The sequence below is a fragment of the Haliaeetus albicilla genome, chromosome 13 (genome assembly GCF_947461875.1).
Source record: "Haliaeetus albicilla chromosome 13, bHalAlb1.1, whole genome shotgun sequence".
NCBI lineage: Eukaryota > Metazoa > Chordata > Aves > Accipitriformes > Accipitridae > Haliaeetus > Haliaeetus albicilla.
The window spans coordinates 39,218,582-39,235,627 of NC_091495.1; the positions used below are offsets into that span (position 1 = coordinate 39,218,582).

A 17,046-nucleotide genomic window follows, 5' to 3' on the forward strand; every position below is an offset into this window, starting at 1 on the left:
TTAGATCAGGCTTAGTTCAGCGTATACCTACACGTACCATGTAGTTGAGGTACCTCTGTGTCATTAAATGACAGATGATTCTGCTCACAGAGGTTTTGGTGCTCCAGAGGGCCCTGCGTTGGGATCTGGATATCCGTACCTTACAGCAAAACATTTTATATGCCTCTTGCCTGGCCGTGCTGCTTTGAACAGCAGTGCTCGGTGCATTTCTGACAGTGTTATCCAACCTCGCTCGGTGGTACTTGTCAAAGTGTCAGCGTGACTCCCACATGAAAGGAGAGAATATTGTTCCACCCTTGCTGGTAGATGAAATGCAAAGAAAAGCAGGCTTTTTGGGGGCTAGAAGCTGTGTTTTCTGACGATAAAAAGGAGAAACTGCATCTTCCATACCAGCTAGGTTAGATACTGGCTTGAGCCTGAGGAGGCTTTGGAAGGGAATGCAGACACCCTTAGTGTGGACTAGAGGAAGCTCCCAGGGCACCACAGCATGTGCTCTCTGCATTTAAGCACTTACTATTACCCTGTTTAAGTGAAGATGAGACAATCTTTCCCCTGGCTGCCTTGGGGCAGGATGGAGTGTGTCAGGAGTAAAAATTCTAACAGCTTTCAGCACCTCCTCCATTTGCCTTCAGTGAAGTTCTCCACCAGTTCATGGGGGCTGCAGGTCCTCCTCTTGTCCCATGGTGCTGAGAGCTCCAACACTGGAAGCGTCAAAGGTGAATCGTTGGTTCTGAGCCCGCACGGTGCTGTGGTGAGGAGAGAGCTGGGACGGAAGGGCTGGTTTTAAACCTCCCTTTCCCTCTTCCAGATGCTGTCGACAGTGCTGAATATCATCATCTTTGAGGACTGCAGGAACCAGTGGTCAATGTCGCGGCCTCTGCTTGGCTTGATACTGCTCAATGAAAAGGTAAACGTCCCATCCTCCCGTCGCAGCTGGAGGAGCTGTCTGGGCTTGAGTGATGTGGGAGCCTTCCGGCTGAAGGGAGCAGAACAGTGTCAGAGCAGGTGGTTGGGAAGTCGGGATTTGGAGAGATCATATGTCGAGGGAAGGGTGTCCAGCCCTCCCCTGCCGCACCCTTGGCACTCAGGAATCCTATTAACTTTCATTCAGAAGGGCACTAGAAGTCACCGTCACCTGAAAAACCGTAACGCGTTTCCTCCCTCTTCCTGAGAGCCTGTTGTGCATGCCTTGTCTCAAAGCCAAGGTGGCTATTCATCTGAAAATTAACCTATCCTTCTCTTGTCCTCCCCAGTATTTCTCTGACTTGAGGAACAGTATAGTGAACAGCCAGCCTCCAGAGAAACAGCAGGCAATGCACCTCTGCTTTGAGAACCTCATGGAAGGCATCGAACGCAACCTCCTAACCAAGAACAGGGACAGGTCAGTGTGGGCCAAAGACCCGCGCCCGTCCTGAGGTGTGCTGAGCCCATAGCTTAATGCAGAGTCACAGCCTAGAGAGTCTGTGGTCATCAAAACAGGAGGAATGGGCAACCTCCCGCTCTAACACACTCCTCTGCCTTTTCCTTAGGTTTACACAAAACCTGTCAGCGTTCAGGCGAGAGGTGAACGACTCCATGAAGAACTCCACCTACGGTGTGAACAGCAACGACATGATGAGCTGACGTCTCCCAACTCCGCCTGTACAGAGCAGCATCTCTTTGGCCTGGCCCAGAGGGGTTACCGTTTCCGATGGAAAGAAAAGAGGGCGTTTCTAATCCCTGCTCTTCCCCAGGGCTGGATTGCGGCGCTCGCTTTGGGCCGTACTCCACGTCCCGAGGGAGGAGGGAACAGGAGGGGTTGTTGAGCTCACCGGGGCAGGGTGCTTCTGTTTCCGTGGGAGGGGGTGGAAGGGCATAAGCCAGGTGCGAGAATCCAGCATCTCCCTACCCGAATGTCTGCGTGGAACGCCAGCGCTCTGCTGCAGCCTGCCTTGTATAAACATGTACATTTTTTCATAACATTTTGAACAAGGTTTATATTGACTCAGTTTAAAAAAAAAAAAGTGTGATTGAAATTTTTACAGAGTCCTGGTGCACCGGTGCTGGCGTGAGGGTTGTGTATGCGAGTGAGGAAAGCGTGTCCTGCAGGCCTGAAGCTTTACTGGGCGAGGGGTGGGTGTGTGAAAGTGCAGAGATATATTTAGTGACAAGTGTAGAGAGAAGCAAAAAAAAAAAAAAAAAAAAAAAACCACAAAAAAAACACAAAAAAAAAAACGATGACAAAAAAAAGGCATTGTAAAATTCCAAATGTATATTTTTTCTTATTAAGCCCCTTGAAATCACAACTTCCTGTTACCGTCTTGCCCTTGTTATTAGGAACTCTAAGCCATGCCGCGTGATCTTTCATTCGTGCTTGCTCGTGGGTGTCTCTCCTATCCCCCGGTGTAGCAGTAGGCGCTGTCCCCTCGTCAACCCGCTTCTTGCAGGGCCCTCGCCTTCCTCCCTCCGGACCGACGCTGTGCTGGGTGCCTGCCCAGCGCCAATCTCCTCACTCTGCCTTCTCCTTTGTTATTTTTTCTTTTCTTTCCCCCCTCCCCATCTCAGTCGAGCAGGTAGCACGCGTGGTGCTGGCGAGCTTGCTGCGCTCTCGAGAGCTCGCAGCAGCGAGCATGGCCGGCCTCTACAGCAGCACACGCCTGTGCTCGGACCGAGCCGGCAGCGCGGGGCTGCTGCAGCCAACCTGCTGCCTCGGAGGGTTCTTAATAACAAGGTTTGCCTAGCATGAAGTATTTAACGCCCCCTTTAAAATGATTCCATTTTTTTCTAAGTCACCATAATAAATGTTTTGGATATTAAAATTGACTTACAGAGGAAAGCTGATGGGGGAGGGAACCCATTTGCCTTGTACTTTTTCCACTATTGTTGCTGCTAGTCGTGTGCATCCTCTTGCTCAGCTCTACCCACAGACACTCAGTCCTTAGGCCTTCAGTTTCTCTTCCCAGACACCACCTACTCTTTATTTTATTTTATTTTATTCCTCCGCCCCCCCCTTTTTTTTTTGTTTTCTTTCCTCTGGCGATTGTGTGTTGGGTCCTTTTTCGCGTGAGCAGATTGCTGGTTGACTTGTAAGGGTGTTTGCTGCATACAGTGTAAGCATTGTGACTGCAAATAAAACTTCAATGGTTTCTACTGAGCTGTGTCTGCCTGGGCATCGCCTGCGCCCCAAGCTCTCCTCTGCACACCCCGCAGGCAGGAGCTGGCCCCTGCCTCCTGCGGGACAAGTTTTCCACACAAAGCAGGTTAAAAAATTGTATTTGTGTGGGTGGATCGTACTCTGGCACGGGGGGCCTCAAGTGGTGCAGGCAAAGGTCTAGCCAAAATCAGTGGATTCAGCAATAACTTCCTTAGCGGTTTTGGTCTGATCTAGGGAACAACCCTTTGACCACCTGCAGCACAAGGAAATTTTATTTTTTTTTTTAAGCATTTATTTACAGTCTGCAAATGGAGTCTGAACTCAGAGGAGCAGGGAAGGCAGGTACAGCCCTGCTTCTCCCCCCTGCCCAGGCAGGGACCAGCAGCAGGGTCCCTCCTCAGCTCGGTGCAGGGTGAGCTCATCCCATCCTCACCCCGACACCGCTTCTTTTGCCACGGCAGCCGCTGGCTCCCTGGCACTGCTGTAGACGACGCTGTTACAGCCCTCTCTGTTCCGAGCGATTTCGATGGCAAAAAACTGGATTCTGGTAGCTAAAAGAGGGGAGAGGAAAAACTTAAAAGAGCAGATCCATGGGTTCAGCCTTCCTGTAGCCTCGTGTACCCCTTTTCTAGCTGGAAAGGCGCTGGCTCCAGCCTGCGCCGTGGCTTTCCAAGCCCAGCCGTGCCGTGCCAGCCCTTGCTCACCGAAGATGGTGTTCTCCTCGGTGTAGTCTTTGCGGCAGTCCAGGCGGAGCAGGGTGCCGTAGTTGAAGTCCTCCACCACCCCCTCGAACCGCAGGCAGAACGGGCGCCATTTCTGGGGAGAAAAAAGCACGGGTATCCCTGGAGCCCCGGGAGAGGGGGAATGGTTGTGTGTGTGTCCCCCCTTGCTCCCCACCGACCTCCTTGGCAGACTCCGATTTGAGCTCTTCGGGGTCGAGCACGTCAATTTTAAGATCCTTGAAGTTTTTCCTGAACTCGCTGTAGATCTGGTCGTCGACTTTAGTGAGGTTCAGAAACTTGGGGTCCACGGAGGAGATGAGCTACACCAAAATACTAAAGAATTAACCGTGACCCCCCCCCTCCCCACAAGCCTCCCCCCTCACTGCTCTAAGCCCCCCAGCACCACTCTGAATCCCCCCCCCAGGACTTACATTGAAGTAGACCTGGGCGTGCTGGTGTGCCTTCATGGCCCAGGCCAGCTCCACGCGGGGCTGTGGAGGCAGGAGTGGGGTCAGGCAGGGCTGCACTTCTCGGGGGGGGGGGTGTCCTCTCTTTCCCTTTGGCGGGGGGGGGGGGGGAAGCGAGTGGGGGCAAGGGGGGCAGTAGGGAAAGCTTGAGGGTGATGGGGTGGGGGTCTGGGGGATGCTGTGGACCTGCAAACCCCACAGCAGCCCATCCCTGCGGGACACCCCCCCCCCCGGGGGCTGACACCCCCTCGGTGCTAGCAGACACCCCCCCAGGACCAGGACCCTTCTCCTGAGGCCGAGACACCCCCCCTCGCCATTATAGGGACCCCCCCCTGAACTAGGACCCTCTCCCTAGGCTGGGACACCCCCCCTGGGGCTGGGACCCCCCCCCCCGGGAAAGGGCCTTCCCCCCCCCGCAGTTACTCACATCGTTCCCGAAGGCCTCGGCCGGCAGCGACAAGGCGTGAGCGGCCGCGGCGGCTTCGCCGGGTCCCTGCGTGGGGAGAAGCTGCTGAGGGACCGGGGAGGGAGGGGGGGGCCCCGCCGTGTCCCCCCCCTCGGCCCCACCGGCCCCACCAGCCCCGCCATCGCCATGGTGGGCCCGCGCTGCCGGAAGCGGCGCCGCGGCCCCGCCCACCCGCGCATGCGCCCGTGGGGACACGGGGGGGGGCAGGGCAAGGGCACCCGTGGCACGCCGAGGTGGCCCACGGCAGAGGTTGTGGGGCAAGGTGGCACACAGAAGGGCAAAGGGGCCAGTGAGACTACAAGGTGGCACACAGAAAGGGAAGGTGACCAGTGGCACACCAGGGTGGCCCACGGCAGAAGTTGCAGGGCAAGGTGGCACACAGAAGGGCAAAGTGGCCCGTGAGACTACAAGGTGGCACACAGAAGGCCAAAGTGACCAGTGTCAATCCAAGGTGGCCCACAGCCCAGCAAGGTGGCCAGTGGCACGCCAAGGTGGCCCACGGCAGAAGTTGCAGGGCAAGGTGGCACACAGAAGGCCAAAGTGACCAGTGTCAATCCAAGATGGCCCACAGCAGGGCAAGGTGGCCAGTGGCACGCCAAGGTGGCCCATGGTAGAGGTTGCAGGGCAAGGTGGCACACGGAAGGGAAAAGTGGCCTGTGAGACTACAAGGTGGCCCACAGCAGGGCACGGTGACCAGTAGCACACCAAGGTGACCCACAGCAGAGCTTGCAGGGCAAGGTGGCACACGGAAGGGCAGGGTGCCCCGTGGCACACAGCAGGGCACAGTGGCCCGTGACACTACAAGGTGGCCCACGGCAGGGCACAGTGGCCCGTGGCACACTGAACAGCACACGGCAGGACCCCAGCGCTCCACCTCGGCACCGCGGAGCTGGTGGGTGCCCGGCGGGGCGGGCAGCGGTGCCGGGGGCTGGCACTGCAGACCCCCGAGGTGGGGGCTGTACCCCCTGACAGCCTCTTCCCAGAGAGCTGGGGCAGCGGGGTGGGACACCAGCCCCCCCATCACCACCCCCCCACTGTGAACTGGGAGTCTCTGGGGTCACTTCACAGGCTGACGCTTCTCCCGCTGCAGCTTTTGGGGTGGTGGGTCCCCCCCCACCCAGTGCTGCAGCACCAGGGTGCTATGGGATCGGGGCGGGGGGGGGGGGGGGGCTCAGCAGGGACACCCACCTCCCGGGGTGGGATCGAGGGGCTCTTCTGCTCATCAGCCGTGATGCAGGACAGAGCTCAGGGCTCACACACACCTGGGGGGTCTAATTGCCCCTCAGGTGCTGTTGCTATTTAAGACGGAAAGGGCCGGGGGTGCTGATTAATTGATTGATTGGGTGGGGGGGGGGGGTCCTCTGCCTCTATAAGCTGCCTGGGGGGGGGGGGGGCTTGCTGGTGTGTTTGGAGGCTGCTCTTGGGCTGGTAATTAAATTGAGTGTCTGGGGGTGAGTTTTCTGGTTAGTAGCTGGTTGTGTCGTTTCTGGGGGTGAGGTGTTGTGGGAGCACGAGGGGTGGTGTGCTCTGGTGTAGGGCTGGGGGGGTCCTGCAGTCTTGGTGGGGGGAATTCCTGCAGAGCAGTGCTGTGTGCTTCCCCCAGGCTGAGGGATCCTGGAGCCGTATCCCTTATGGAGAGCATCGACAGCAAATCTGAGAAGCCTGTGTCCATGATCTGGGGTAAGCACTGGGGCACCCCAGCAGCATCCTGGTGGGGCTGGGGGCTGCACTGGGCTGCTCCCCCTCCCCTGTGCCCCCCCCTTCAACCTTGAGCAGCCCCACTCTGACACCAGTTTGCCTGCAGGGTGTGAGTTGAGCAGCGAGCGGGACTCCTACACCTTCCAGGTACCGGAGGAATGGCAGTGTGAGCAGCAGCTGGCCCTGCGGACGGTAGGTGGGCCCTGTGTCCCCCCCAAAACACCCCGGGGGTCCCGGGCAAGGGATGCCTGGATGCTATGGGGGTCACGGGGCGGGGGGGGGGGGGGTGTTCTTCTTGTTCCCCAAAGATCTGCCTGGGAGAGATGGCACGGGATGAGTTCCACGTGGTGGAGATCGTGCTGGCTGAGGGAGGTGCCCGCTCCCCGGTACCCTTGGCCACGCTGAAGCCTTCTGTGCTGCCCATGGTGAGTGCCCAGGGGTGGGGGCTGCCCCGGGGAGGGGGGCTGCTACCGGTGGGTGCTACCACTCTCCTCTCTTCCAGGCCACCCTGATGGGAGTGGAGCTGACACCTCCAGTCACCTTCCACCTGAGAGCCGGCTCCGGCCCCGTCTACATCAGCGGGCAGCACGTCTCCAGTAAGTATTGGGGTACCACCGCCCCCTGCCCCCTTCTTGGGAGCGGGGGCTCAGCCAGCTGCTCCCACAGTGATGTCCAACCTGTCCTGGGATGAGGAGGAGGAAGAGGAAGAGGAGGATGCTGAGGAAGAGGAACCAGCAGAGGAGTCCCCCAAGAAGCCCCCCAAGGGCCAAGATGACAAGAAGGGCAATGCTGCCAAGGTAAGCACCCCCTTGGCTGGGGATGTGGTGTGCGGAGGGGTCCCCATGCTATGGTGGGGGGGTGCGGCCTCCTCTGCTGGGAGCTTCCCATGCCCTGATCCCCAGGGATGGGCTGCTCTGTGCTCCCACTGAACCCCAGCCCCAAACCCCTCTGTGAAGGGGGTGAGCCCTAATCTTCATCCCTTGGGAAGGGAGGAAAAGTCACAGTCTCTGTAGTGTAGTCCCCATCCTGCCTGCTGTCTACATCTTCCTCTCTCTCCCCTAGAAGAGGAGGCTGGAGAAGGAGGATGAGCTGTGAGTATGATGGAGGGGAAAAGTATCCACCAGCCCTACTGTGGAGCAGGGGATCCCCCCACACTGCTGGGACCCCGCAGCCCTAATCCCAGCCCTCCCCTTTTTCTCCCAAGCAGGAAAAACGTCTCCCCTAAGGATCCCCTTCCCAGCAAGGTAGGATCCAGCCGGGGTGTCCCTCTGCATCTCCTGCTTACCCCATCCCAGCCAGGCACGTGGGTTAACACTCATTGACTAGGACTTGGGAGCTCCTGGGGAGAGCAAGGGGCCGATGTGCGATGCTAATCGGCTGCTGAACTCAAAAAATGGGAGGAAAACACAGGGCCAGGCTGTCCTGACCAGCTGTGCCTGGGGCTGGGGGCTCCTCAAGTCCGGAGCTCCCCCGGTACTCAGCCACGGTCCCATCCCTGCAGGGACGAGGAGTTGACCGGGGCAGGGAGGCAGCAGTGAAGAAGTAGCAGGAGCTGTGGCAGAACCCAGCCAGGTATGGGGCAGTGGGATGGGGTGGCTGGGTGTGAGGGAGGGACCTGTGCGTGTCCCCCCCCCATCTCATGGCTGTGTGGGGCTGGGACAGACCCAAAACAGGGTCAGCTGGCGATGCCTGTGTTGTAAGACCCTTTTTCCTTCCCTTCTAGGTGTAGAAGAGCCTGGAAAGCTGCTGGTTTGGTGGTGTCCTTCCCCAATAAAGGGTGTTTTGCACTCCTGGCTCTCTATGCTGGGGATGGAGGGGGGGGGGGGGGCTGTGGGAGCATCCTCCATCCTGACCAGGGGCTATTCCTGCCTCCCCCCAGGGCTGTGAGGAGCCCTGTGCCCGCTGCCCTGGCTCTGGCGTGTTGCCTGCCTTGACAGCATCCTTCCCTTTGGGCTGGGGGGGCCGGCAGCAGCCCCCCTACCCCCTGTCCTGCGCAGGGTAACAAGTGTTGCTTGTGAATAGGAGACAAAGGGGGATTACCGAGCAGCAGGGAGATGATTATAACCCATTGACCTGGCCTTGGTCTGGAGGCAGCAGGTATTTGTGGAGGGTCCGGTGCCCCTCGGGAGCATGCGGGGGGACTGCTGTGTCTCAGATTGGCTCCGAGAGGGGAGCTGAGCCCACCACAAAGGCAGGCTTTAGTCTGCTCCAGGTGTGGGGCAGGAGGGCTGAGCCTCTGGGGATTGTGTGTGTGGGGGGGGGATGCCAAGGCTTGGGGGGGGGGCTCTGGGGCCAGGTCAGTCCCCAGCTGTGGGGAGCAGGGTGCCCCATTTGGGCTGCCAGGGGGAGGCTGGGGGAGCTGCCGTGCTGGGGATTGGGTGGGGGGGGGGGGTGGATGGATAGGGGCTACCCTTGCAGGGCACGGTCCCCAGATGCTCTCGCCTGCAAGGGCCACACGCAGAAGGTTTTGACAGGCAGCCCTGTCCCTTCCTTGCCTTTCCTCGCCCTGCAGGGGCTGCTTGCACAAGCCAGCCCCCCCACTGGTGCGTTGACAGCTCCCCAGGACCCTCTGCCCCAAACTAGGGAGGGGGGAGATGGGATGGGATGCACCAGGAGTGATGATGGCTCTACAGCCATCAATCATTCCCTGTGGCCCCTGAAGGATGCTGAGTCCTGGGGATGGGGAGAGGGGGGGGCTTGTCCCCATGGGTACTGGGGTGGAAGGGGACCCCCTGAGCTGGGGGATCCCACACTTGTGGTTACTGGGGGCTGCAAACCGTGTTTCAGGCTGAATTCCTGGCCCAGGAGGTGAGAAGGCATCAGGGGAGGTCTAATTTGGGTCATTAGCACTGAATCAGGCCCCCCACCCTCCTGCAGATGGGGGTGTGTGGGTACCCTGCTGATCTCCATCATGCCTTTCCCGAGGGGCCTGATAGCCCCCCCCTTGCACTGATGGGGAAACTGAGGCAGAAGCATAGAGGCAAGCTGTTTCTATCCTAAACCCCTGATCCCATCTGCCAGGATGTTTTACCCCCCCTGAGGCATTACCCCAGCTCCCTGCCGGGGTATTTATAAGGCACTTAGCACCTCCCTGGCAGAGCAAATGGAGCGTGGAGGGGTGCACAGCCTCCCTCTCCTGATGGGGAGGTGATACCCAGTGGGGCTGGGAGCGGGCAGGAGAAAGAGGGGAGCTGTTGGTGGGTGTGTGGGGGGCTGTGACTGGGTCCCCAGAGCCCCCCCCCCAGCATTAAACCAGATGGTTAAAAACTGCTACGGTGCTTTTCTGTGCGCGATGCAAGGACCAGGGCTGTGCCTGGCACCTTGGTGAAAGGAGGGTGACAAAAAGCATCCTCCGTGCCACCGCATCCCTCCCTGAGGCCTGACACAGCTCTCCCCGCAGCGGGGGCTTTTCCCATCCGTGGTCCCATCGCCATGCCCCACAGCATCACACCCCCCCCCCATCTCCTCTGCCCTGGCATCTTCCCTTCCATGGGGTGAGATGGGGGGCTTTGCCACCCCCTGCGATGGGGACACCCCAAGCGGCTGAGCCTCCCCCCCCTACCTCCACGCCTCCCCCGTCCCCTCCTCCTGCCCTGGCCCCTGCTAGGTCCGATCCTCCTTCTCTCCTCAGTGCCGACTGCCTCCCGGGAGAGGTCCAGCCCCTCTTTACATGGGCTCTCCCCACCTTTAAAGGCTGCTGCTTCGTGCATCTCCCACCATCACCAGGGCAGGACTGGGAGGGTGCCGGCGGCTCGATGGAACGGGGGGCTGCGGGTGCTGCCCTTGACGGTGGGCGACCCTGCTTTGCCCGCTAGCTGCTGCCGGAGGGAGATGCAAACCGGGGACTAACCCAAGGACGGGAGGCTGATGGGGTGGGGACGCGGGGGACAGGATGGATCTGGATGCCCCCAAAGTTTAGGACGTGCAGCCCCCAGGGCCAGAGGAGGAGGAGGAGAGGACCCGACCCCAGCTGCCTTCCCCATGCTCCGTCGTCGCTGCTGCTCCGGAGACGTTGGCATCGCACGTGGGCTCGCCGGTGCGGCGACAGCCTGGGTTTCACCCGGTTTTTCCCTCGCCCGCCCCGAGCGTGGGGATCACCCGAGGAAGGAGGGGACAGGCTGCTCCTCGGCTTTCCCTGCCCCGGCAGGGATGTGCCGGCGGTGAGGGAGGGCAGGTTTGCAGAGAGCCCGCGCCGTGCCTTCGTTTCATGCTGGTGTGTGGGGGCCTTCGACGAGCGCCATGCAATCCATCAGCCTGCAGAACCTCTCCATGTAAGCCCCGCGCGCCGCTCGTTGCGATCCTTTGCACCCCGGGTTTATCAGTAGTTTATTCTTAGTGCCGTTAGACACGGCTATTCCTCGTGGGGTGTGCGGGGGGGGTGGAGAGAGAAAACAACTAACCCCGAACAAAACACCCTGTTTCTCCCCTTTTCTCTTTTGTCTCCCGCTGCAGATGTTTCCAGCTCCTCATGTTCTCCTGTCAGACCCAGGTACGTGGATATGTCTTACTAACCCCGCGGCACGTCTGGCTGTGCTGCAGAGCCGGGCTGGGCGAAGGCACCCGCTCTGCCATCCGCCAAGCTAACCGTTTGCTTTGGGCATGTCTTTTGCTCTGGCGAGGGGCTTTCCCGGGGACCGAGGGGGCCACTGCCTGCCCACCCCAAGCGGTACCCGGCTCCGGGCAGGGGAGAGATGCCGCGAAGATGCCTGCGGGGTTGTGTGCCCATCAGCACTGGCTTCGGGGCTGCAATGGGCTGGTACTGGGGTATCTATGATGGGGAGGCACAACCTCCCCGGTCTCCTCCAGTCTCTCATCTGCCTGGGGCTGCCGGGCCCGGGCAAGGTCAGCGGGGAAGCCCTTCCCGAGGCAGACGATACGTTTCTTGCAGCCTTGTTCGGGGAGAGACGTGCCAAGTCCATCAGCCTTGAGCTCTCGGGGCCAGACTCTGGCCTCGCTCACGCCGAGGCCGGCTGCCGAGGGGGTTAACGGGGCAGAGCAGGTTCTGGTCGCCCCAGCAGCGGGGTGGTGTGAGGTTCGACACCCCCCCTCCCCTCTCCCCCCAAACCTCTCAGGCTGCACCATCCCTTTTTGTGAGCTTTAGAAAGGCAGCAACTATTAAAATGCACTGTTCCATATCAGCACCCTCTGCTCCAGAGCCCGAACAAAACCCCCGTAGCTGCCGGCCCCAGCAGCCTTAATACGTGCTCGGGACTTTTTTCTTTTTTTTTTTTTCCCAAGGTAAATGCTTTTATTTCTTTGAAAATGAGAGGGGAAGGGAACTGCCTTTGATGGAGAGGGGCCACTCCCCCCCCCCCAGCCCACCTCCTCGGCCAGCCCCAAAGGCTTTAAAGTGGATCCTGGCAGGAAATGAGTCCCCAGTCGCACACAAAGGTGGTGGGGAACTGGGGGGGTACAGGGGGGGCAGGCAGTGCCCCTCACCATCCTGCTGCTCCCCCCCACCCCGCAAGAAGAAGGGACAGGACCTGATCCCCTCGTGCTGGGCTTCACTCCCGGCGAGGCGATGCTGCAGCATCCCGAGGGACGCGGGACGGCAGGTCCCATTCAGTGGGGCGATGCTGCACACCCCAAACTGGGCAGCCAGCTCCCCAAATGCTCCCCAGGTGTTCCCAGGGGATGAGCTCCCCGGGGGAGCAGCAGGAGATGTGTCCATCGCCCCCCGCCCCCCGAGCTCATCCCCTCCCCGCAGCCCTTTCGGAGCTGGTTTTTGGGTCAGCATCCCGCAGCCCCTGAGCCCCAGCTTCCCACTTGCACCAGGATTAAACCAGGTCTTCTTTTAAGATGCATGCTGAGAGGTGCTGGTTGGAGCCTGGTGTGGGGACGGGGGCTGACCACCAGCACTAATTCTCCCCCTCCCCAGCTCATCTGCAGTAATTAGCTGTTGTTTACCGTACAATAACCTTCATGTGTTTGTGCTGCATAAGCCGTGGAGCTGTTTTGGGTCCGCGAGGTGTTTTATTCCTCCGGCCCCAGCGCCGGTGCATGCTCAGGATGGACTGGGAAGGGATGGCTCTGCGCCTGGGACACCCAGCCCGGCTTTAGGTGGGTCTTGCCCACCACGAGGGACCTGGTGGGTCAGCCCTGGAATCCCAGCCTGTCCTCAGCACCTGCCTGGAGGCAAAAGGTGCTGCCCAAGCAGAAGATGCTGCCGAGCATCCATCTGACCGGGAGCAGCAGCTCGACCGCGCTCCCGAGGGACCAGTCGGCTGTGCCCGGAGGAGAGCATCCTTCCCTGCATCCTCCTCACTTGCGGGATGCAAAGCAACATCTCTGCCTCTCCCTGCCTGCTGTGCCAATCGCTCTCAGGTCCAAAGCATCTGCTCGGTGCCTTCATCCCTGCTCAAAAGGAACCAGCTTGGCTGGCGATGGCTGGGAGCTCTCCCTCGCCCGCAGACGGGGGGTAGCGGGTGGATCTCCGTGTCCCCCGGGGGCCAACCCCAGCCCTCACACCTCGCCGGGCTCCCCTCTCCATCCCCTTGCCGTCGGCTGTCCAAAACAAATTGATTTTATTTTTCCCTTTGTAAACAAAGGGGGAGAATCAACCGTCTCCTAATTTTAACCAGTACGTGAGGGACCAGGGTGCCATGACCGACCAGCTGAGCCGACGGCAGATCAGGGAGTACCAGCTCTACAGCCGGACCAGCGGCAAGCACGTCCAGGTGAACGGCAAAAGGATCACCGCCACCGCCGAGGATGGCAACAAGTTCGGTAAGGGGCCGGTGGCTCCGTGGAGGGGTTTATCTGCAGCCTGGGATGGACGTGCTCGTGCAAGGGCTGGAAAAGGTCAGGGAAATGTCTCTTCCCAGAGGAATTTTTGCAGCGGGAATGGGGGGTGTGGGGAGGTTCTAGCTGCCCCAGCTGGCTGGTTTTATAGCCCCAAATTCCCCAAGTAACTCCTGTGAGAGCATGGCTCCCAACCAGCCAGCCTTGACCTCAAAACTTCCAAAATCATGCATTTTTCTGGTACCATGCAGCATTTATAAGCCCTATATTTAGGGCTTTTGCTTTCTAATCTCTTCTCGGCGTGAGACAACTTTTCCTGGAGGAGAATCGCCTGATCCCAGCATCAGCCTCTTAAATATCCATACGTGGTGGGCAGCACGGACAGCCCACCCGGGGCAGAGCCCACCCGAACACATCACCTTTCCCCACAGGGTTTGCTGGGGAGCTCCAGCCCTGACGCCCCGCTGATGGGCATCGCAGCCCCACAAAGGCCAGGCTGGCATCCCTAGTATCTAAAAGCTTTGGGAAAGGCTTTTCAAAGCTGGGTGAGCGGCGAGGCTGATTCACCACCTTTCCAGGTCTCCCTGCTTGCTCAGACACAGGCTGTCAGGAGCACAGGACCCGCCGGGGTCATTGGTTTCAGTGTCGGCTCCCAACCTTTGCAGCCACCGCTGTGTTGTAGAGAAACAATGAGGACGAGGATAATTAACCCGCCGGGTGCTGGACTCGGTCTAGCCCTGGAGAACCCATTGAATCGCCGACAATGCGGATGTGCTGGGGGGGCGGGGGGGGGGAAGGAAGGGGCCGTTGCTCTCCCCGGCGCCTTCATCAAACACCCGGTTTGACTCTGCTGGGTTTTAACAAAGGCCCTTTAGCATCATGGCTGGGGAGCATCCTCCGGCAAGGGCTGCTCTGCCCCGGCTGCGGGGGCTCGCCGTCCTCCCAGCCCCACCGGTGATGGGTAGAAAAGGCAGGGAGGGATGCTGGGGGGTGAGATGGAGGCAGGAAGAATGGGACGGGGGTGGTTTGGGTGCCAGTAGCTCATGGGGGGGGTGCCACAGCCCCTGTGGGACACTTCCCCCTTGCTCCCTTCCTCGCAGCCAAGCTCATCGTGGAGACGGACACCTTCGGGAGCCGCGTCCGCATCAAGGGGGCTGAGAGCGAGAAGTACATCTGCATGAGCAAGCGGGGCAAGCTCATCGGGAAAGTGAGTCCAGGCCCCCCCACGCTCACCCTTCGTGTGTTCCCGGTCCCCAGAGCTCAGCCTGGGCACCTCGACGAGCAGCTGGAGCCGGGATGCTTGGCCAGGCTGGTCCCCGTGTCCCCAGTCATAGGGGCTGTGTTGATGCAATGGGGGGCTCTCCCTGGCCCCTGTAGAAGCTATCAGTCCCCCTTCTCTTCCATCTGCACCGTGCTGCTCAGCCCGGCTCCTGCGAGGAGAAGCCCTTGGGGAGCTGGTCCTGGTGCATCAGGGTTGGTGCCACGGCGAATGTGGCAGGGATGGGTTGGGGGGTGGCAGCACCTCTTGGGTCCCATCCGCAAGCCCCCAGCCCCATCCCTGTGGGTCCTAAGTATCCCTCTCCTCCTCCCGCAGCCCAATGGCAAGAGCAAGGACTGCATCTTCACAGAGATTGTGCTGGAGAACAACTACACGGCTTTCCAAAACGCCCGCTACGAGGGCTGGTACATGGCCTTTACCCGCAAAGGTCGGCCCCGCAAAGCCTCCCGCAGCCGCCAGAACCAGCGAGAAGCCCACTTCATCAAGCGCCTGTACCGCGGGCAGCTGCCCTTCCCCAACAACGCCGAGCGGCAGAAGCAGTTCGAGTTCGTCGGCTCGTCCTCCCCCACCCGCCGGACCCGTCGCACCCGTGCCCCTCGCCCACGCACGTAACGCCCGGCAGCCACTGGACTGGCCCTCCGCCGGGCCCTGCCCTCCTCATCCTCACGGCCTTTGGCCTCGCCAGACTCTGCCCCTTCTCCTGGCACCCTCCAGCACTGTTTCTTCCCCGTTTCTTTTTTGAAAGATGCTCTATTTTTATACTTCTCTTGGGCACCACGAATAGGTTGGGGAGCACACTCTTTGGGCACGGTCACTGGTGTTTATAGCCCCACACCAGGGTCCCTTCATCCCTGGAGCATCCCATGGTACCCACATTCACCACCCAGTGCCTTTGCCCACTCCCCTTGGCAGCCTCTCGGAGACTTGTCCCCATGCCACCGAGGGCTAGGACCCCCGGACACATTCCTGTCCCCAACAGACCTGGCTCTCGGTGCCAGAGATGGATGGGACTGGCCACGAGACTGTGGGATATCCCCTCCGGAGCGGGATGGAGAGCCTGTCCCCAGCCCTGGGGTCAGCGGGATGCTGTGCCCGTCCCTGTGAGGGATGGCAGGGGCACCACAGGCAGCCAGGTGATGGGGAGTGTGGGGTGCCGGTCTGTCCGTCGGTCTGTCTGTGCAGCTCTGGAGGGGAGGCGGGGGGTGCCTGGGCACGCAGACCCCAGGGCCAGCACTTGTATCCCTGCAGCCATGGGGTCTCTGCGTTATTTATTGGAGAGGAAGGTCTGTGCCCTCTCCCGGTGGCACCACGGTGCTGGCAGTGTGGGGACGCGTGTGGGTGCCCGTGAGGCTCTGCTGGCCAAAGAGAAACCACCTTTAGGTTATTTTTATTTTTCGATTGGTTATATGCGTGTTTTTACGAGTTCTGCTGTTTCCTTTACCAGTCAGTTTTAGGCCTAAACGGTTAGATTTTGGAGTTTATTTGTGTAAAGGAGGAAACCCCGAGGCAAATAAAAGCGAGTGTCTAGACTGATGGGGCCTGGGGGAGTTTTCGTTCCCGTGCCGAGGCTTTGCCACTGGCTTCGTGCCTGTTGGAATGGGGGGCCACCCAGCTCCACCTTGGCACAGGGTGTCCTCACCAACCCAGGGTGCAAGCACCCGATGCTCGGGGAGAGATGGCAGGAGGATGAAGGTGACCATTGTAGGCAAGTCCCTGTGTCCCCATCCCTGTCTGTGCCCCCCAGGTCTGTGTCCTGGGGGTGTCTGCAGCATCCTGGTGAACAGGGCATCACCCTTGGGGTGGTACCCGGGGTGGTACCCACTGCTCCCCCACCGAGCATCACCCTCGGGGTGGTACCCAGCGTGGTACCCACTGCTCCCCCAGCCCAGGGCCACCGGCTCGCCCACCCCATGGTGGCCATTGGTCGGGCTGTCCCCCCAGGCCCCAAGCTCGGTGCCCCCAGCCCGTGCCGTCCCACCTTCCCCATAATTGCTTTCCCTTCTGACAATACCCTGGGAGGTGGCAGCCGGACTGTGGGGAGGATGTAATCCGTTAACTGGGGCTCACCCAGCCCCTACAAAGCCCCGCTAGCATAATGCAGGGGGGGGAGCACGGCTGGGGGGGCAGAAGGGAGAAAATTATAACAGTTTGAGTTAAATGAAGCTTTAAAGCAGAAGAGAAATGCAACACCCAGCAATTACGGGCGAACAATGCGCCCGGCACTGCCTGCCCAGGTGTGGCAGGCGGGAATTAGCCAAGCGGCCGGAGTAATTTTTTTTTTTTTCCCCTCCCGTTTCCTTCGGCCCCACAACCCCGGCTCCTTGTTTCCGCAGGAATTCGAGACATTCTTGAAAGGAGAGGGCTTTGAGAAAGGGGCCAACTGGGTCCGGACCCTCCCTGCCCCCGCCGCCCCCTCCCCAATTTAGCCAAAGCTTCAAAGGTAGAGGAGTTCCCTTTGTGTAATCTCCGCTTTAATTTTTCCCCATCCCTTTCCCCCCCCTCCACCGCCTTCTCTTCTCCTTCCCAAGCCCTTCGTCTCT

The 17,046-nt window shown here is 60.0% G+C and overlaps 4 protein-coding genes across 7 annotated transcripts in view; 3 read left to right on the plus strand and 1 right to left on the minus strand.

The window, feature by feature from the left end:
• The window catches only part of XPO7 (exportin 7), a 49,994-nt gene extending 46,861 nt beyond the window's left edge, over window positions 1-3,133 (plus strand). For all 3 annotated transcript variants that reach the window (XM_069800963.1, XM_069800964.1, XM_069800965.1), the window contains exons 26-28: window positions 809-907; window positions 1,254-1,381; window positions 1,530-3,133. In XM_069800963.1, the coding sequence (XP_069657064.1) occupies window positions 809-907; window positions 1,254-1,381; window positions 1,530-1,623 (321 nt within the window). In that variant the 3' untranslated portion in view covers window positions 1,624-3,133. The remainder of the gene's footprint in view (window positions 1-808; window positions 908-1,253; window positions 1,382-1,529) is intronic.
• Window positions 3,134-3,402: 269 nt separating this feature from the next.
• Window positions 3,403-4,951, minus strand: PBDC1 (polysaccharide biosynthesis domain containing 1). The gene is made up of 6 exons (XM_069800968.1): window positions 4,899-4,951; window positions 4,750-4,815; window positions 4,287-4,346; window positions 4,035-4,175; window positions 3,838-3,949; window positions 3,403-3,684 (listed from the first exon to the last, which is right to left on the minus strand). Exons 1-6 carry the CDS (start codon window positions 4,914-4,916, stop codon window positions 3,563-3,565), a joined length of 519 nt encoding a protein of 172 aa, XP_069657069.1. The 5' UTR covers window positions 4,917-4,951; the 3' UTR covers window positions 3,403-3,562.
• On the plus strand, window positions 3,724-15,118 carry FGF17 (fibroblast growth factor 17). 2 transcript variants are annotated; one of them, XM_069800966.1, is made up of 6 exons: window positions 3,724-3,740; window positions 10,740-10,757; window positions 10,939-10,975; window positions 13,035-13,212; window positions 14,328-14,434; window positions 14,822-15,118. In XM_069800966.1, exons 1-6 carry the CDS (start codon window positions 3,724-3,726, stop codon window positions 15,116-15,118), a joined length of 654 nt encoding a protein of 217 aa, XP_069657067.1. The 2 variants fall into 2 exon arrangements, with proteins under 2 accessions (XP_069657067.1, XP_069657068.1); XM_069800967.1 differs by having other exon boundaries at window positions 13,068-13,212.
• NPM2 (nucleophosmin/nucleoplasmin 2) lies at window positions 6,394-7,581 on the plus strand. The gene is made up of 6 exons (XM_069801297.1): window positions 6,394-6,468; window positions 6,593-6,678; window positions 6,795-6,911; window positions 6,989-7,082; window positions 7,153-7,283; window positions 7,549-7,581. The coding sequence occupies exons 1-6, from the start codon at window positions 6,420-6,422 to the stop codon at window positions 7,579-7,581; spliced, it is 510 nt and encodes a 169-aa protein (XP_069657398.1). The 5' UTR covers window positions 6,394-6,419.
• Window positions 15,119-17,046: the final 1,928 nt, after the last annotated feature.